Source organism: Mastigoproctus giganteus, chromosome 10 (assembly GCF_048544385.1).
Source record: "Mastigoproctus giganteus isolate SK-2022 chromosome 10, ASM4854438v1, whole genome shotgun sequence".
NCBI classification, from domain to species: domain Eukaryota; kingdom Metazoa; phylum Arthropoda; class Arachnida; order Uropygi; family Thelyphonidae; genus Mastigoproctus; species Mastigoproctus giganteus.
This window is the reverse complement of record NC_143584.1, coordinates 136,112,702-136,131,439: the sequence shown is the minus strand read 5'-3', so window position 1 is coordinate 136,131,439 and position 18,738 is coordinate 136,112,702. Positions and strand designations below refer to the sequence as shown.

Sequence of the window (18,738 nt, the reverse complement as noted above, 5' to 3'; positions counted from 1 at the left end):
TGTTCTCTACTGTCTGTGCTGCATTCCCCCGTCCTTGCTTTTCTCTTCCGTGTGATCAGCACTCTTCTTGTCTAAGTGCTGGTCCTCTGCAGGGTTTCGGTTTTCTGTCACATTTGGCGTCGATTTTTTTTTCAATCTCTGTGTACGTTGCTGTAGATAGCTATTAGTGTTTTTCTCCTGGTGAATAGGTCTTGCGCATACTGGGAGAGTGCCCTATATTCATCCTCAGTGTCCAGGAAGTGGTGCTCCAGTCCTTTTGGGAAGTATCTTAAACTTGTTATTAGTAGCCCTCTGAGGTCTTCATAGTGTTGACAATCATAGACTATGTGGCTCCAGCTTTCACTTTCCCCACATATGCAGTTGGGGTCCTCAACGAGCCGGAAGCCAAACAGCTTCTCCTTGTAGGGTCCGTGTCCGGTTAATAGTGTTGTCATATGGTACCCTGGGAAGTACCATGGTGGCTGCTTTGGGTATATTTTCCGGAGGTCTGGTAGAAATCTTTTTGTTACTTCGCCTTTTGTAGTCTCTGTCCATCTTCTCTGCCAAAGATCTAGGAGGTGGGTCTGTAGCCTATTTTTTTCGTGTTTTAGGTTGCCCGCCGGGTCAGTCGTGTATCCTTGGTGGGTAGCGGCCACTCCCCTGGCCAGCAAAAACAGTAGCCCCGCCTGAACTGCCTCCAGGTCCAGAGGGAGCGCTCCAGCAAGTACCTGCAATGCTGGGGTACTTACCGTGCTGCAGGCGCGCGTTGTTGATAGCAGTATGGTCCTTTGGGTCATTTCTAGTGTTCTTTTGTTGACTACCAGTGTCGTTTTTGGATACCACACCGCTGCTGCATAGGTGATTGCAGGCAGGAAGGTTGTTTTATAGTAAAGCATCAGTGCTTTTTTCTTGAGTCTCCAATCTTTCCTTGTGATTCTGGTTACCAGTCCAGAGTATCCTCTGATTTTTCTTCTGATGTATTTCAGATGCGGCTGGAACGTCAGGTTTTTATCTAGGATAACGCCCAGATACTTCAGTTGGCTCACAAATTTGATTGTTACATTGTTGATTTTAATTTGCGGGGGTCGTCGTAGCAGGATCGATGAGGTCTTGTCTGACGATATTTTCAGCTGGTTCTTTGATGCCCATTGCTGCAGCCGCTGCAGTGCCTGGTTTGCCAGCGTCTCCAATTGGGCCCTGGAGTCCGCCTCTACCGTCAATGTCAAGTCGTCCGCGAAGGCGTGTGCTGCCACAGAACCCAGGTCTGTAGTCAGGAATTCATCAAGGACCATTGTCCACAAGAGCGGCCCGAGCACCGACCCCTGCGGACATCCTCTGTGCACCTCTCTTGTTATTTTTTGATAGTGCACATTGATTTCCACTCTTCTTTGCGTTAAATAGCTTTCAATTACTTTGTAGAGGTTAAGAGGCACCTCAGCCTCCCTCAACCTTGCCAGGACGCTTGGCCACCAAAGTGAATCAAACGCCCCAGCAAAGTCAACAGAGATGAGCAGCAGATACTTTCGTCTACAATCCTGGAATATCCTTAACAAGTTTCCCAGTGCGTCCACAGTTGAGGATCCTGGTCTGAAGCCATACTGATTTCTGGCATGTAGGCCTGCCGCTTCATAGTGTTTTACAACTCTCACATGGAGTAATCTTTCAAACAATTTGCTTGCCACTGGGAGCAGTGCGATGGGTCGATATGAATCCGGAAATTCTGGATTTTTGGTAGGATTTTTCAGTATTAGTTTTAAATTTGCTGTTTTCCATGCAGTTGGGAAATGTCCTGTTTCCAAGCATCGATTGTACAGTGTGAGGAGTAGGTGCGGCTTGTATTCGACGGTTTTCTTGAGTATTTCAGGCTCAATAAGATCGAGGCCCGGGCATTTTCTATTTCTTACCCTACTAGTGGCCACGCTGAGTTCATCCAGGGTGAAGGGAGGCTCAATCGCCTGGTTTCTGTAGTTATCGTTTCTCTCGCATGTCTGTTTCTGACCTGGCATTGTTAACATATTTGGTTTTTGATATATTGTGTCGAGTATGTTATTCATCGACTGCTCCCAGGTTGTGGTGAGATCTCCCTGCCGAGTCCTAGTGGTAGAAATCACCTCCCCCCTAGGCAGTCTATTGGTTGTTACTTTGTAGACAATGCCCCAGGGGTCATTGTTCCCTGCTGTGGAGACCAAGGACTCCCAAGAGCGTCTTTTACTTGTCTTTATGGCGTCAGTGTACCGGTTTCTTATTTGTCTATATATTTGCCTCAGGGCTTCAACCTCATTTGCTGGCCATGTTCTTCGGGCCCTCTGGAAGTCCTTCCTACTCTTGTTCATTTGTCGCCGGAGCATGGCAATGTCCCGGGTCCACCAGGGGACTGCGCCTAGCCGGGGGTATTTCTTCCTGATAGTTTGGTTGCTGATATCTATCACCAATTTAGTAATTGCCTTCTGCAGTTCGTTCGGATTATTCTGTGGATCTAGGGACGGAGGTTTGTTGTTAACCGCTGTAGTTAGTAGCTCTTTGTATTGGGGCCAATCTGCCTTGGCAACTGCGTATCTGTGGGGTGTTTGTATATTTGCTGTTGTTCTTGGCAGCGTTCTTGTTACTTTGCAGGTGATGACCCGATGGTCCGAGGTGGTCCAAGCGTCTTCCACCCTCCAGTCGGTCACGTGGTTCGCCAGGTTCCTAGTTGCTAGGGTGATATCGATGGTGGCCTCCCACAGGGTGTTGCAGAATGTTGGCAGCTGGTGCGGTTGGTTCAAGAAAACAAATTAGGATCCTATCAGATAGTTTTCGAGTTGCTGCCCATTTGTTGTTCCTCTTCTGTCGGCAGTAATGCTGTGCCATAGTGGAGAGCGACAGTTTACATCCGCTCCTATAATTATTTTTTCATTCGGTAGAGTGTTTTGGAGACGGCGCAGGTAGTTGATTGTGGTCTCAATTTCCTGGCCTGGCCTGCTGTAAAGGGCCACTACATATAGGGAGCCTAATGCTGTAATGAGCTGGGCACAGGCAGCCCGGGTCGTGCACAGTTGAGTTACTTTTGTTGCAGTGATTTTGGTGTTCCTGACTAGGACCGCTGCCCATGGGGTGTCCTCTTCCGTGTGGACGGCCTTATATTGCAGTGGATACCCCACCACCCGCTTTGCGTGAACGTATGGCTCCTGCAATATGATTATGTCGGTGTCTTCCTCATCGGCCCTGACCCGGATTTGGTCTGCCACTGTTTTGGCTCGTTGCGCGTTAGTCTGGATTATCTTAATCATTGCTATATTATACTCTTTATTTCTTGTCCCCATAATCGATTCTATTTTGGTATATGCTTTTGGCTTTAAGGTAGACTGGACACTTCGGGTCTTTGATTGAATGCGCGTGTTCTATTTTCATTGCCTTACAGTTTGCGCAGGTGGCTTCCTTGTCTTTGTGTGGACAGTCTTTAAAAGCGTGTCCCTTCTCTGTGCAGTGTCCACAAGTTGGAACTGTCTGGGTGCAGACATGCGTAGTGTGTCCGAACTTGCAGCATCTAAAGCATTTCGGAACCACCACTCGCTCCCGGAATCGGTAGCTGCCCCACTCAATATATACCCTTGTTCTGTCCTTTAAGACTTGCCAAGCTTCCGGTATAAGCTCCACACTCCAGTTGTTGTTTATTCCTCCTCTCGCCTTTATATGAAACTTTGTGGTTATTACTTCGTGTGTTTCTTTGTCTGGTATTTCCTTTTGCAGATTCCTGAGGTAGAGCTCTTCGGCCAGCTGGGCTGCTGTGACTTCTGGATTGACGTCATAGATTATTATTGATGGTCCCTTCCTTTTGGGCGGCTGGGCCGTTAATCCGAGAGCGTCTATTTTGGGGTTTTCTATGATACTTTGTATTTCTTGTCTAGTTTCGGTTTCAATTACTAATCCTACGTCTCTCATTTTCCGTATTCCTTTTATTCTTGTATTTTTAAGGTCCTCCCTCATATTACTAATTACTTTTGTTTTTAATTCCTCACTAGAGGGGATCTTGCCAGTCTCCTTTGGTCGGAGTATCACCACGTTTGGTGTTGGCAACAGTGTTTTCCTCTTCTGGTGCGTCTCTGCGCTTGGTTGGGTTTCCTTTGCTATTGGGATCCTCAGCGCTTCCGAGTATGTCGGGACACGCTGTGGCGTTTGTTTTGCCCCGCATTCTTTATATGCTTGTAGCCGTGCGTTAGCTTTCTGGCTTTCTACGTACGTGTCATGGAGGATCGTCTCCATTTTGTGAAATATGGTCACTATTTGCGACCTCAGTCCTGTGGATACTCGATCGGGATTGTCCGTAAAGATATGTTCTAGGGCCGTTTTCAATACGAGGGTTTTCTCATAGACTGTGCCCTCGGGCAGCGTGTGGTCCAGGGGCGGCTCCCGCTGTTTATCATCATTTACATCTCTTTGGGACGCAGCTAGTTCCGGTTGTTCTCTTGCTTCCCCTGTGCACTCTTCTTGTACGTGTGCTGTAAGCTCTGCTGAGTTAGTAACAGCTTCAGCATGGCTTCTTTTATCGAACTGAGTTGAATACAACTGGCCGTCACTGACGTGCCGCCTTCTACTACGCTGCAGTGGGCACGGCAGCATCAGGTGGGAGTCAAGCAGCAGTTTGGGAGGGGGGCTCAAGGTTGAGTGGGAAGGGCTCCCTTGCCCATTCGCCGGCTTTTTTCGGCAGCAGTACGCAACGAATTTCGCTCGGGCTGCGCTTGATAATTTTTTCAGGCTTATGTAGGAAAGACCTGAACAGCTCTGGCAAATTTGGAATTTGCATTTGGAGCATTTGATGTATGCACCTTTGTTTTCTTTGTTGATTTCGAGTTTGCATAATCTGCAGTTATGTACTTTTTTAGAACGTGTTGCCCCTTCCATAATTGACAAAATAAATGAAAGTGAACACTTCGTATTTGGTGGCCACACAAAACTTAATCCTCTCAGTCACAGTAAAGTTTTCTCAAAGGATGTGCGGGACCCCCTGCTGTAGAGTATTGCTGCAGGGAATGAGGTGACATGAAACGGAGAGAGACAGCGAGAGGACACGTTACTGGTCAGCGAAGCTAGTGTCCACTACGGTGAAGCAGTCGTGTGACGTCGCTGGCCGTCCCAGTGTAGTACGGCGCAGTAAAAAATAGTTCCCTGCACTGAGTATACGTTTATTGAAGAGTCACTAAAATTTGTACATTAATAAATGGTAAAGAGCCCACAAGAATCAGCGTCATGGTAAACAAGTTATTGTAGCCATTTCACAGGGTGGTACCCCTCCCCAGTCAAGGAGTGCAGTTCAAGCGTGGTAGCAGGAATTTCCTTTGTTTGCCACTCTCTTCAATTCCAGGATAATGCCGCTGTGATAAGCAGACACATTACCGCCGGCGTTGAATAAATGACGACTTGAAGCACACTAAAGGACCCAAAGAAGCATAAAACAAAACTCACCACGATGATCCTTGTCCTTAAAAACCTCGGTATGCAATTAATCCTGACTGTAGTAGCAGAATTTCTCACTAATTAAACACAAAATTAACAGGGCGTTAATCAACACGTGCTTCCATAACGGCAGCCATTTTGGCGATCCCACAAAGCTACAAGAATTCTCCTTGTAGTTGCGGGTTCGAATCCCACCTCGGGCTTGGATCAGAGTAAAATGCAAAAACTTTGGGAGGTGCATTATGGCCACAGAAACCGATGCGCCAACAACTAACAAAAAAAAAAAAAAACCTTTCTCCGCCCACAGCGTTGCCCACGATGAGATATTATTCCGGAAATGGCGTATTCCCGATACACTCTTGATACTGTCGAACAGGCATAGTGCAATTTCTGTACCACCTGCGCGATAGTGACCCATGCATCGGACATACACATCATCCCTCTTGCAAAGTCGGTTAGCTCGCGACGTTTATCTGTACTGACATCGAATTACCGTCTACGTGAATGCAGTGATGTAGTGTATATACCTGCCAAGCGGTGGGTTCGTCCACTAGAGAGAGGGGTAACAGCGTCGCGTTACCCAGGAACCAGGTATCCCATAAATTCTCCCCTTTCAGTGTTGTTGTTATTTGGTTTTTAGGAGCATTAGCAACTAAGGCCATATTGCTCCGGGATATGCAGTGGTCATTCCCTGAATAACCTTTCCGCATCCTCCATATTTGGTGGTGACGGGCTCGAACCCCGGTCTAATCAAGAAGCGTGTGCTACGCACTGCTGCTCCTTCCCACCTGGCTACGGAGGCGCCTTCTTTCAGTGTGTACTGTGATATACATAGGCAGGATCACATAGAATGGGGAAGCGAAAATAAGCAGGAACACTGGAGATCAGTGTGATGCATGCTATTATTAGCTTCAAAAAAAAAAAAAGAAACCGAATATTGAGTGAGTCTTTGGAAAACCTTTTAACCAAACGAAGGGTAGAGTATATACAAATGAATGTTTATACAGGGGTCGCACGATCGGTCTCCGTGAGCCATACTAAGAAACTTAATTTCTGGTGGACCATCTAGTAATTTTTCTGAATGAGCAACCAAGGAAAATTGGTGTTCATGTTCGATGTGATCCTGAAACTTTCGATGTTGGCACTAGTGTACAGACAAACAAACCAAAGCCATCGTCCAGGTTCTAACCCATCCGGACAAACATCAGATAATTCGCTGACATATTTGCCCTTAAGGAATAGTGGTGCTTCTTGATCCAGTATCCAGACTCGTCATTAGTAGGCTTTTGACATGGGCATGAGTGTTTTTCCAGAACCCTGTTTAAACTGCACAGAATTTCAGGTTATACTGAATAAAAGCTTTAACATCTTGAACCACGTTTAGCTCCTTTCCCCTTTGCTTATACGTGACGTCAGGACTTCTATTCCCCAAATGCATGACTTACATTTGGAAGCATTAAACTGCGGATGCTATTTTTCGGACCATATATGCAACCGATCCAAGTAATTTAAAACTAACATAGCATTGCTCTAACAGTTAACCACCATTCCCACTTTCAATTGTGGGAATGGTGGTTAACTGTTAATTTTAACCGCTTCTGTTAGTTAACCTTCATCAATATCATTGAAGAAAATCAGAAATAGCAGAGGAGCCAAAAATGAGCCCTGAGGGAACCCACTTGCTACTCGAGTCCACCCTGAAGACTGACCATTTATGACAACCTTCTGTCTCATCTTTTAGCCAGCCTGGGGTCCACCACAGGAGCTAACCAGTAACTCAAACTTCTTCCAGTTTACATATCAGCTTTCCGTGAAAGATAGTATCAAAATCTTTAGTAAAAATTAGATATGCAATGTCAAACCTTTTACTTGCTTCCAACTGTTTAACGGCTACATCATAGCACTTTACCAGACTGCTCAGACACGAACTTTCCTTATCGAACCTATTCCTGGAACTATTCCATATAGCATTCTTGTCAAGATGGTTCAACTGCATCCTTAATCACAGATTTCAGAAACAAGCAAGAGTAAAACTCACTAGCCTATATTAACCTACCTCTTACTTAGCGTCGTCTTTGTGGATGAAACAGCCAACGTTTCCTCACGCTTTGTGGCGTGAGGAAATGTTGGCTCTTTCTTCAGTGGAATGGGATCTTCCCGGAGTCTAATTATGCTTTCATTAACATACTGAACAGTTTTATATGCTCACATAAGGCCTTTTTAATTATAACCGAATATATACCATTCTCCCCTGGAGCCTTGCCTTCCTTCAGCAGCTTTTCAAAAAAAAAAAAAAAAAAAAGAATCTCTAAGATCATTTTGTCACCTATTTCATAGCTGCCTAAGTCCTTAACATTCATCAGAGATTTCAGTTTGCTTTCGAAACAGTATAACGAATTACACTGTTTAATGCACTATGTAAAGTTCTACAACAGAATTCGTACTTACAATGTAGGTATTTCAAGAAAAAAACATACCGATAACAAAGGCTCTATAAATATTAAGCTATAACTTTTTAAATATTTAACTAAACACAAAAAGAAGAAGCCAGCCTAGGTAATTATTAATAATAAAGTCTCTGTGAATGTTAAGCTGTAACTAATTAAAACCAGTTACAGAAATAAACTAACCTATGTGATTAGGGTAATTAGACACCATTTACAAAATGTAATTTATTGTATTAAGTAAAAAAGAGCTATACCAAAAACTAACACGTTTTCAACAGCTTCTAAATTGGCCAAGTCACACGGTATAGCCTCCATCCCAGAAACCCCATAAGAAATGGAAGAGAAAAAAAAACATTTAATATTCAAATGAAACCAACTTTTCTCAGAACATCGCCGACCAACTAGTCGGTCATGTTCTGAGAAATCCCATAAAATTAATGTTCCTCTGACATAGACAGGAATCGAACAGTAGTCGGTCCTTGATGTTGTCACAGACATTCTCTCAGATATGCCAGACAAGTTGTACTTGCTACCTGGGAGCCTAAAACGCTGATGGAACTGATATTCGGGTGACATTCAAGTCAAGTGGACCCAATTTCGGCGAAGTCCGGACGGTCTGTGACAGCCAAATCCTCTTCTTGCACCTTCACGATGGTGGGACTGTTAGTAATTCTGGGTATAACATCCATGCACAAGTACATGGTGGGTGACCACTCAGGTGTGAACCAACGTAAGCATGGGCCGAGGTGTGGCGCCTACACCACATGGAGGAACACCGCCCTTCTATGTTACCAGACAGTACTAGGTGGTAGATGACACTCATCAACCGGTGAAATACCACCACTTTGCTTATTGGAAGCTTGAAGTGGTGGAAGCCATGTTTAGTCTCTAGAGCTAAGTTCCGGTCAAATCTTCCCCATCTCTTCCATCATGCAGTATGATTGATAACTTTTGAGGTTATGATGAACATCGTGGCGAGATCCAATATTCCTTACATTTCGAGGGTACAGCTCTAAAACGGTGTTCGCAGGCCGGCCGCTAGTTAGTACACCGGACCGAACCTATTGGTAACTCTCTAGGAGGCTTCCGGATCAGCTAGTGTATAATCTTGCTACCTCTACTCTGCCAGATAGTGACTGGAGGGAGTCCGAGTATAGTGTATGCAGGGAGCATTGTCGAGGCCACGTTATGTCAAGGATCTGGTATATTCTTACCACGTGTACGCCATATCCAAAAATTTCATTACTTCAATACAGCAAGTCCCACCCACTTCTTACTATTGAATATACCATGAATTGTCAAACTAATACAGGAAACTTATCTGCGAAAAGATCTAAACCTCCCAAGCCCTTCCTAATTCATTTCACAAATATACGTGGTCTCAATTCTAATCTCAACGATGTCCATTTACACTTGCAGTCTGCCAAACCCCATGTACTTTTTCTGACAGAATCTCAGTTATCGGTTGATTCAACTATTGCTCATTTCAGATGCCCAAATTATTCGCTGTACGATTCCTTTCGCCTCAAAGGTGGTACTTGTGCGTGCATATGTCCGTTCTGATATTCTCTGTCAGAGACTTGGCAATTTGGAATCTCCTCTCTTTGATCTTCTCTGGCTTAAAATCTCTCTACCTCATTGGCCAAATTCATATGTTCTCTCTACCGTTCTCCCAACTCCATTAATCACTTGGAGCTCTTTGACGTCCTCTCTTTGCAACTTGACTTTCTCCAGTTCAACTTTCCTAACAGTGAGATAATTTTCCTTGGTGATTTTAATGTTCACAACTCCAGCTGGCTTCCGTTTTCTAGTCACACCGACCCAGCAGGTCGAGATACTGAGGCTTTAGCAATTACTAATGACCTAGCACAGATTGTTCATTTACCTACGGCGCCTCCGTAGCCAGGTGGGAAGGAGCAACAGTGCGTAGCACACGCTTCTTGATTAGACCGGGGTTCGAGCCCGTCACCACCAAATACGGAGGATGCGGAAAGGTCAGCGAATGACCACCGCATATTCCCGGAGCAATATGGCCTTAGTTGCTAATGCTCCTAAAAACCAAACAAACAATCATTTACCTACAAGAATACCAGACAATCCTAATCACACAGCCAATACACTTGATCTTTTTCTCACAAACAACCCTTCTAAGTACACGGTCGAAGTGAGAGGTCCTTTAGGCACTTCAGATCACAACTTGGTGATTGTCTCTTCTCCAATGGAACCTTTATCTCATGGCTATTCCCAACCTCGTGTTGTTTGACATTAGAAGAATGCAAAATGGGATGACCTGCGAGACTTCTTTTCTTCTTTTCCTTGGTCGGATTACTGTTTCAAAACTTCTGATGTCAACGTTTCCTCAGATCGTGTCAGTGAAATTATTCTTGCAGGAAAAAAATCCTTTATCCCACACTCCACTTTAAAATCTCGTCCTTTATCTAAACCTTGGTTTTCCAATAAATGTGCTAAGGCTGTTCAAGAGAAGAATGTTGCATATCGTAATTGGCTTGTTTCTAATTCTTCAGTTTCATTTTCTGCCTACACCAAAGCTCGCAACAATTGCAAAGCAGTTATTAATCAGTCCAAACTAGAGTTTGAACAGGCTAAGAGTAGAAAACTTGCTTCTTGCCCTAATGGTAGCCGAACATTCGGGTCTCTTGCCAAAGCTATTGGCCGCAACTTTTGTCCATCTCTACTCCCACCTCTGTCCAAACCAGATGGTTCTGTTGTCACTTAAGCCAAGGATAAAGCTGACCTGCTAGCATCCCATTTTTCTTCCAACTCATGTATTAATGATCTTGGTAAAACACCTCCCACCATTCCTAACACGCTCCATTCAATGCCTCCTGTGGTCTTCCGTCAAAAGGATATCAGAAGGATTTTGATGAATCTTGATGCTAAGAAAGCTCCAGGTCCTGATGGTATTTTTCTCCACTTGTTCTCAAAACCTGTGCTCCTGAACTTACTCCTATTCTTTGCCGCCTTTTTTCACTTTCTTATTCTAAAGGTGATTTTCCTTCTGCTTGGAAATTTGCTCATATCCAGGCAGTTCCTAAAAGGCGTGACAAATCCCTCCCATCCAATTATCGTCTCCTTGCTATTACTTCTACTCTTTCTAAAGTAATGGAGAAATCAATTAACCGCCAACTCTTAAACTGCCTAGAAACCTTCCGTCTGATCAACGATCGCCAGTATGGATTCAGTCAGCGTCGATCCACTGGTGATATTCTGGCTTATGTTACCCATTTATGGACTAATTCAATGGAAAGGTTCGGTGAAACACAAGTAGTTGCTCTTGACATCTCAAAGGATTTTGATCGTGTTAGGCATAAAGGTCTTCTAAACAAACTTCCATCTTATGGTTTGCCAACTGTGTTTTGTAATTGGTTATTCAGTTTTCTCTCTGATCGCTCACTGAGGGTAATGGTAGATGGCTCTCTGTTTTCTAACTTTTCCAGTAATGCTGGTGTCCCCCAAGGTTCAGTTCTTTCCCCCACTCTTTTCCTCTTGTATAGTAATGACCTTCTCCCATTGACTAGAAATCCTATCCATAGTTTTGCCGATGATAGCACATTGCATTCCACTTTCCATTTTGAGAAACCTTGTCCTGCTCAATCAGCTTCAACTTCTCGAAAATCTGCTACCAATTCCTTAAATGCCGATCTTCAGGTAATTCTCCAGTGGGGAAAAGACAACTTAGTTGATTTCGACCCTTCCAAAACTCAGTCTTGTCTTATATCTCGCAAAAAAAGGATTCTTCTGCTCCTATGCTTATCTTTAGTGACACTCCGATTTCTAGGCAAAATGATATATCTCTTTTGGAGATTACCCTGACTTCTAATCTCTCATGGCACAAGCACATTACAAATATTGCTTCCTCTGCATCTAAAAAACTTGGTTTTCTGTTTCGCTCTCAGCGTTACTTTTCCAAACATCTGCTCACTCTGTATAAATCGCAAATCCGCCCAACCATGGAATATTGTTCCCACATCTGGGGTGGTGCCCCCAAAACCTCTCTCAGGCTTCTCGATTCCATTCAGAAGAGGGCAGTTAGGTTAATTAATGATTCATATCTAACAGAGTCTCTCCTCTCGCTTTCTCATAGACGTACTGTTTCTGCTGCATGCCTCTTCTACAGATACTTCCATGGGCACTGTTCTTCTGAATTGGCTTTTATAATTCCCGCTCTCTCTTTCAAAACAGTCCGTACACATGCCGCCATCAGCCAACATCCATTTACTGTCCAACTTCAAACCCACAGAACCAACTTTTCATCTTCCTCATTTATTCATTCAACTGCCGTTTTCTGGAACAACCTTCCTTCATACGTATTTCCTGAAAATTACAATCTACAGAAGTTCAAGTACAATATCAACAAATATCTTCTTTCGTCTTCTCAACCTCCAACCCAAGCACGGTACTAAGTACTATAGGTTCTAATACCTCTCGTGTTTGGAGTTCACATAAAAAAAAAAAAAAGGTGGCAGACATTGTACTGAGAGCGTGGATTACAAATCATGCAGCACGATTTCCGCAACTCCTTGAAGCTGTTTTAAGACACTAAAAATATGATAACTACTAATTACTGAAATATGTCTATAACAATTCTAAAAATGTAGAATGAAAGATTCTTTAATGAATGTTACTTCCTTTAAATAAAAGATCCATTGACCTGACAATTGTTGACTTTTGCTCAAGGATCACGGACAGTCTTGAAAAGGGTAACTATGCAATAGCATAGTAACCCTGTGTTCCGAGACATATCTAAAGCTTTCGACTGCATAAATTATAATATTCTACTCAAACTCAGCAATCTTGGCTTGAGAGGGAAAATTAACCTTCTCCTTGTAGATTACATTACTGGTCGGCCGTTTATCGTAAAAACAAATCAGTATTATTCGGACATTTCTCTAGGGGAGTACCTAAAGGCTCACTTCTGGGAACTATCCTATTTGTTCTTTACATCAATGAATTTCTCTCTCTTCTTCCATCTACCCACTTAGTCGTGTATGCTGATGATATTTCCATTCTATCAAGGATAAAGACACTAACCAGCTTCAACTCAAAATCTCTGCCTTGCTCTCTGGAATGCATAGTTGGGTTCAACAGAATCAGTGTATACTAAATCCAGAAAAATCCAAATATATGGTGTTTAGAACGAAAAATAAACCACTTAATACTGATTTAGAAATAACGTACCAAGAAAAATAAACTCTAAAGGGTCAATTAAACCAAGTTTCTGGGAATCTGGCTATATGATAAGCTATGTTGGGATAAACAAATGATCCCCTTACGAAAGAAGACTCACCCGAGCCTCTGCCTGGATGCCTCCTTCCCTTCTCAGACTAATATTCCTTTATTTTATTCAACCTCACCTATGCAATCATCTCATGAGGTACCACCAGCCAAGAAAATCTTGCGAGAATCAACTCCATTCTCAATCGATGCGTTCGTTCAAATTTAGGCCTTCCCTTGAATTGCATCGTTAAGTTCGCGATACAAGGAAGTGAGCCTCCTAGGCATCTAGGAGGCTCACTTCCTTGTGTTTGAAGTCTTTGTTTACAATGCTTTGAAGACACCAGACTTTCCTCCTCTCTTCAGATCCTTTTTCATAACAATAGAAGAAATATACAATTTAAAAAATGAAGCGAACCTGAAGGTTCCGCTTTATAGAAAAGCCATAGGACAGAAAAATATAAAATACGGAGACACTCAAACCTGGAATAATCTTCCTGTAAATATCAAAAATGCCAATTCACTACACCAGTTCAAGAAACTACTGATTGAATACATCACCAGGAATGCCTGATTCAAATTACCTTCCGCTCAACTCCGGAACATTAAAAAACATAGAGGAAATGCATTACCAAATAACATAAATATGTTCAAGAAACAGTTGTCAAAAAAGTTATGTAATATTCTATGCAGACATTTCATAATTTTTTCTTTCATAATTCTAATTGTAAAAATATTCACAATTAAATTATAAGTAGTGTTGTTAACCACGTAACTCATGTGGTTAGTTTTTTTTTTTTTTTTTTATGTGAAAACATCTTTAGCTGCATCTAACAACAGAATGTTAACAGAAATATGAGACGGATGTGTATTGCCGTGGTCAAATATTTGACCACAACAATACACATCCGTCTCATATTTCCTGAAGTAGTAACTGCAGTAAGTATGATTGTGCTGCCATATTAAGAAAGTACGATGTCACAAAAGAACCATAATAATGGTTCTTTAGCGGCACGTCATACTATTCTATAAATGGATTTCGGCTAACCTCTTCCAAACCAAGGATGTTTTCACATAAAACTTCATTTGGGCATTTCTAAGGGGACAAACGCTCTAAAAAGCCTTTGGCTTGTATTCTCCCAACAAGAGTAACATAAAATAGGGATAAATAAGCTATTGTTATTCCTAGATATAATCCTATTGATAAGGCGAGCTGAATTGATTGCTGATCTCTCATGTGCAACATTTTCGTCGCGAATTAATTTTGATATTACACTAGGAATATCAGATGTGTCTTTATAAATTAATCTAGACTTCTAAAAGTATGATTATTAGGAGACGAATTTTAAGATTTGAATACGTTATGTACTTACAGATAAATATCTTCTTTCTTGGGAAAATCATGTGGGTTTTAATTACAAAGCTCCGGGCTGCCAATACTGTAGAATCCCAGCAATACAGGTAAATTTGTTGTTTTTATTTCTTTTAAAGTTCAAAACTACGTAGAAAATAGTTGCATGTTAGGAGCATTTCTGCTCTTTCATAATTCATATGTTCATAATCAGTACCTGTTTCACTTAAGAACAAATTTCAAATCTGCAACCTCTACACTTAATTAGTAATGAATTTAAAATGCTGTTTACAGAAAGCAGCAGTTAAAGAGTCGTGGTTTTGTTCACAAGAGGTGGGGGAGAAGATAAACAGAAACTGCGAAGGTTTTTTCCATGAGTTACCTTTCGTAACTCGCAGATACCCCAGGGAAGTGTTTATTGAGGAAACAGCTGAGGATGAGTCCATTATCTATAACAGTCAGCTGAATATGATTTCTGTAAAATAAGTGGCTGCCGAAATCCTAAAATTTTTACAAGTAGTCTCAAATATTTATTAATATAAAAATAAATAAATCGCCAATTCCAAAGAAATGTTGAAAAACGAACTGGCAACTTTATTTAAAAATTCGAATTAATCCAAAAATTTTATTGGATAGTGCAATTTAACCGGATAACGTCAGGTCCTTCTCTGGCCTCACTGAATTTCATTAATATCACTTTAGCAAGGAAAGTAATGAAACTTTTAACAAGGTCCATTGTTCATTCTTGCCGTCAGATCCGCACTTCTTTACATAAGAGGGACCATCTTTCTTCATGCAAACTTTTCTTTTAATAATAAATCACAATGAAAATAAACGATACTTATTTTTTGTGTTAACTCTACAGAATCCATTAATTACTAAAATAAACGATGCGTGTGGGTATGGGGGGTGGGGGTATGGGAGGATAGCTTGGCATGAAAGAAAATCGTGATATCAATTTCCATAAAAATAAAAACTCGTGATTAACGACGTTCGTCACCAAATTGTTCTTTCCTTTTTATCATAGCTAAGTGCTGTATTTTGTCATTTAGTAGAGAAGTGCCTTAAGTGAGCTTCTATAAAGATGAATCTTGCATAATTCTTATATAATATTGTGACCAGATTTTATGAAGTAAAAGCGAAACGCCTGATAACACTGGTTGGCATAAATTTCCTCTCCGAAGAACTTAAATCTTACACCAGTTCGTAACCCTAAATGTGATATTCGCGACCTCGGGTCTGATATATATTGTTCATAAAGCAGTTAAAATGTACAAGACACTGCTACTTATATATCATCCGTATGATTATATCAACTTTTAACTGCCTTAAGGCTACCTACCATCTTGGCAGGGCCTGGTAGCCCTAATATGGTAGATTTAAGGCAGTTAAAAGTTGATATAATCATGCGGATGATATATAATAATATAAAGTTGATATACTGTAGATGTCATTATGACAATTTTGTGCATATAGTATTCAAGTTGTGAAAAAGTTAGGACTCATTGCTACTTATTATACAGCTAATAGTTCCATAACGATATACCAATAAAATGAACTGTGTTGAGGAGGCAGATCCTTTGAAACTCTGAGCTAATGGTTAATTTTGTAATTCCACAAAAAAAATTTCATTAATGCTCTATCCGTTGATTTTAATGCCTTCTAATTGTATCTTTTTCAGGAAAGCTGCCAAAGCTCTATTGGTTCTTATTCCATTACTTGGTGTTACGTACGTGTTAGTAATTGTCACACCTAGCCATAGGACGGCCAGGGTAATATTTACTTATCTTCAGGCTACCCTGCTCTCGACACAGGTAAAATATTACTCATGAACGTTCAATTTCATTTGTGGGAAATTGAATTTTAAACAGTAGGAAAATATTCACCTTATTCTTTCAACAACAAACATTTTTAGAAGCCATTCACACATTACATAAATGAAAGATGATAAAAGAGGGGCAAGTAAAACATTGTGATACAAGGCATGAGCCTTGTGATGCATTGTGACACAAGGCATATAATGTGATCTGAACTGGTTTATTTCGTTCCATAAGTGAGATGGTGGGGGGAGCGGGTTCAAAGGTGGGAATATGTAACATGTTTTCGTTTCCCAAGCAGCACATTTGTTTGCCGATATCGATTAAAATCACTGTGTGATATTAATGAAAGGTCCGATGACAATCAAACTTTTAATGCACATTTCTCATTCGTTGCCACTAACCAACCATGACCGACAGCTACTGTCAATCAAATTGTATCATATTGGACAATTTAATCGGTAATGTCAAATATTAATAAAGCAGACAATGGCAGCACACCGTAACTTCTTTTATCCCTAATCAATTACAGAGGCAGTACTAAAAAAAACTTTTTTGTACTCAAAAAGACAACCTTGGTACTCATTAAGACAACTCAATTTTTCAAAAGTCATTACTCAATTTTAGATAATCTAACCTTTTACACACAGATAGGTACGGCACGGTATTTAATAGTATTTGTTTGAAAATAAGGTCAGGTTACTTAAAATTTGAAAGGGTGTTGGTTTTTAAAACCAGGATCAAGCGACAGCATCATATTCTAAAATATTTTTTTTAAAAAAATTGGTTTTAACATCCATGTGACATGCTGATTGATTTACGGTAGTTGTCAGCTGATTAGGAGTAACCGACGAGAAACACGAATCTGAGTAACTGTCAATGAGACATCCATAATTTGATTGATATAGGCAAACATGCAGCTTCAGGAAGTTTGAGGTCGATAAATTATATATATCCAAAGTTCTTACAAAGTCATTAAGAAAGGTCATTAAGAGCTGTAATAGCATGCTCACGCTTAAAGTATGGACTACTACCTTGTAATGAACCAACATCATGAACGGTGTGTGGAAGAGGAAAGGCTCCCGGCTAAGAAAACGAGTAATCTGCTCCTGAGGGTACGAAGGCAGGCCAGGATCATAAAGAAACAGACGGGCCACTGGGAGATCCCAATCTCACATAAAATAAAGAGGTATTTTATAACATGAAAAGAAACTTATGAAATGAAAAGAAAATGTGTATGCACATATCAAAATAAATAAATGACAAGGCTGTTTATACCTTCACGATATGAGATACAATAAAACAATGCATGCATACTACCTGGGTAGTAGAAATGGAGATGCATTACCCATGCTTAAACAGCCTTTTCATACTCTGACATTTAATCAAGAAATATAGTTAGAATAAGTGACAATATGAGAATTAATAACGAAATGCATACTATGTATAAATATGAAATAAGTGAACTAATTAATGAATGAATACATTTGGTTAAACAGAAAATTTTCTTGGTACAGACAGAGGGAAAAAAAACAATGTAGGGTCAAATGACCTATTCCTTGAGATGATACTCTGTGGCTTTGAAGCCACAGAGTATGAAGCAAATAGAAAAGTTTCGATTAACTACGATAGTAATTACAACAGAGGGGGATACAACCGGTTCATTTTAGATATGCAGAAACGATTGCCTGATAATTCATCTCACCATCCAATAGATGCAAATAAAATAGGAGAATAAACTTAGTTTGTTTGGTGAGAAAAACGCTCACAAATTATTTTTAATGATTGGGCAGATTACTTTGATTAAGACGGGTATTTGTGCGAGATCACGTATTCTAATCAGAATCGAAGAGAGATGGTTTATGGCTGGTGAATAGGACGGAACTGCATGGAAATTTAAGCGGACTCCTATGTTCGACCGCAATCCTTTTCTGTATGCTTAAGGCCGAAAATGAGAGAGGGAGAGAGATATGAGGCATGATAACTCCTTATAATCCCATTGCCTCGGAGCAGTAGACCACCAAATACGGAGGATGCGGAAAGGTCAGGGAATGACCACCGCATATCCCCGGAGCAATATGGCCTTAGTTGCTAATGCTCCTAAAAACCAAAACAACAACGGAGCAGTAGAGGTAACCAAAAATGCTACTGAGCTGCTTTTTTTTTTCTTTTTTCTTTACAAGTGGGTCTGTGAAGAAAAAAGAAATTGTGCTTGTTGTGGCAATGGCAGTGCACCATTATAGTCTATTCCGTATACGGGGAACTAACTAAGCTAGTCACTAATATCTTCACAAGGCGGAAATCAGTGTTATTTCGCTGGATTAAAAAGGAGAGAGCACACAAGTATAAACCTCTATAGCATACCGGTATAGAATTTTCTCCTTTTTAAATGAAAAATATTTATTTTCTAGTGTTTTATTTTCCTCTAGCCCAATCTTATACTCCTCCGGAATTGGCTCATCACCACCACATAGGAACA

The 18,738-nt window shown here is 41.1% G+C and overlaps 1 protein-coding gene across 2 annotated transcripts in view; it reads left to right on the top strand.

Annotated features, from left to right (window-relative positions):
• Nucleotides 1-18,738, top strand: part of LOC150079303 (diuretic hormone receptor-like) — a 310,651-nt gene that overhangs the window by 279,783 nt on the left and 12,130 nt on the right. For both annotated transcript variants that reach the window (XM_090382355.1, XM_090382354.1), the window contains exons 9-10: nucleotides 14,467-14,552; nucleotides 16,124-16,256. In XM_090382355.1, coding sequence (XP_090238481.1) covers nucleotides 14,467-14,552; nucleotides 16,124-16,256 — 219 coding nt within the window. The remainder of the gene's footprint in view (nucleotides 1-14,466; nucleotides 14,553-16,123; nucleotides 16,257-18,738) is intronic.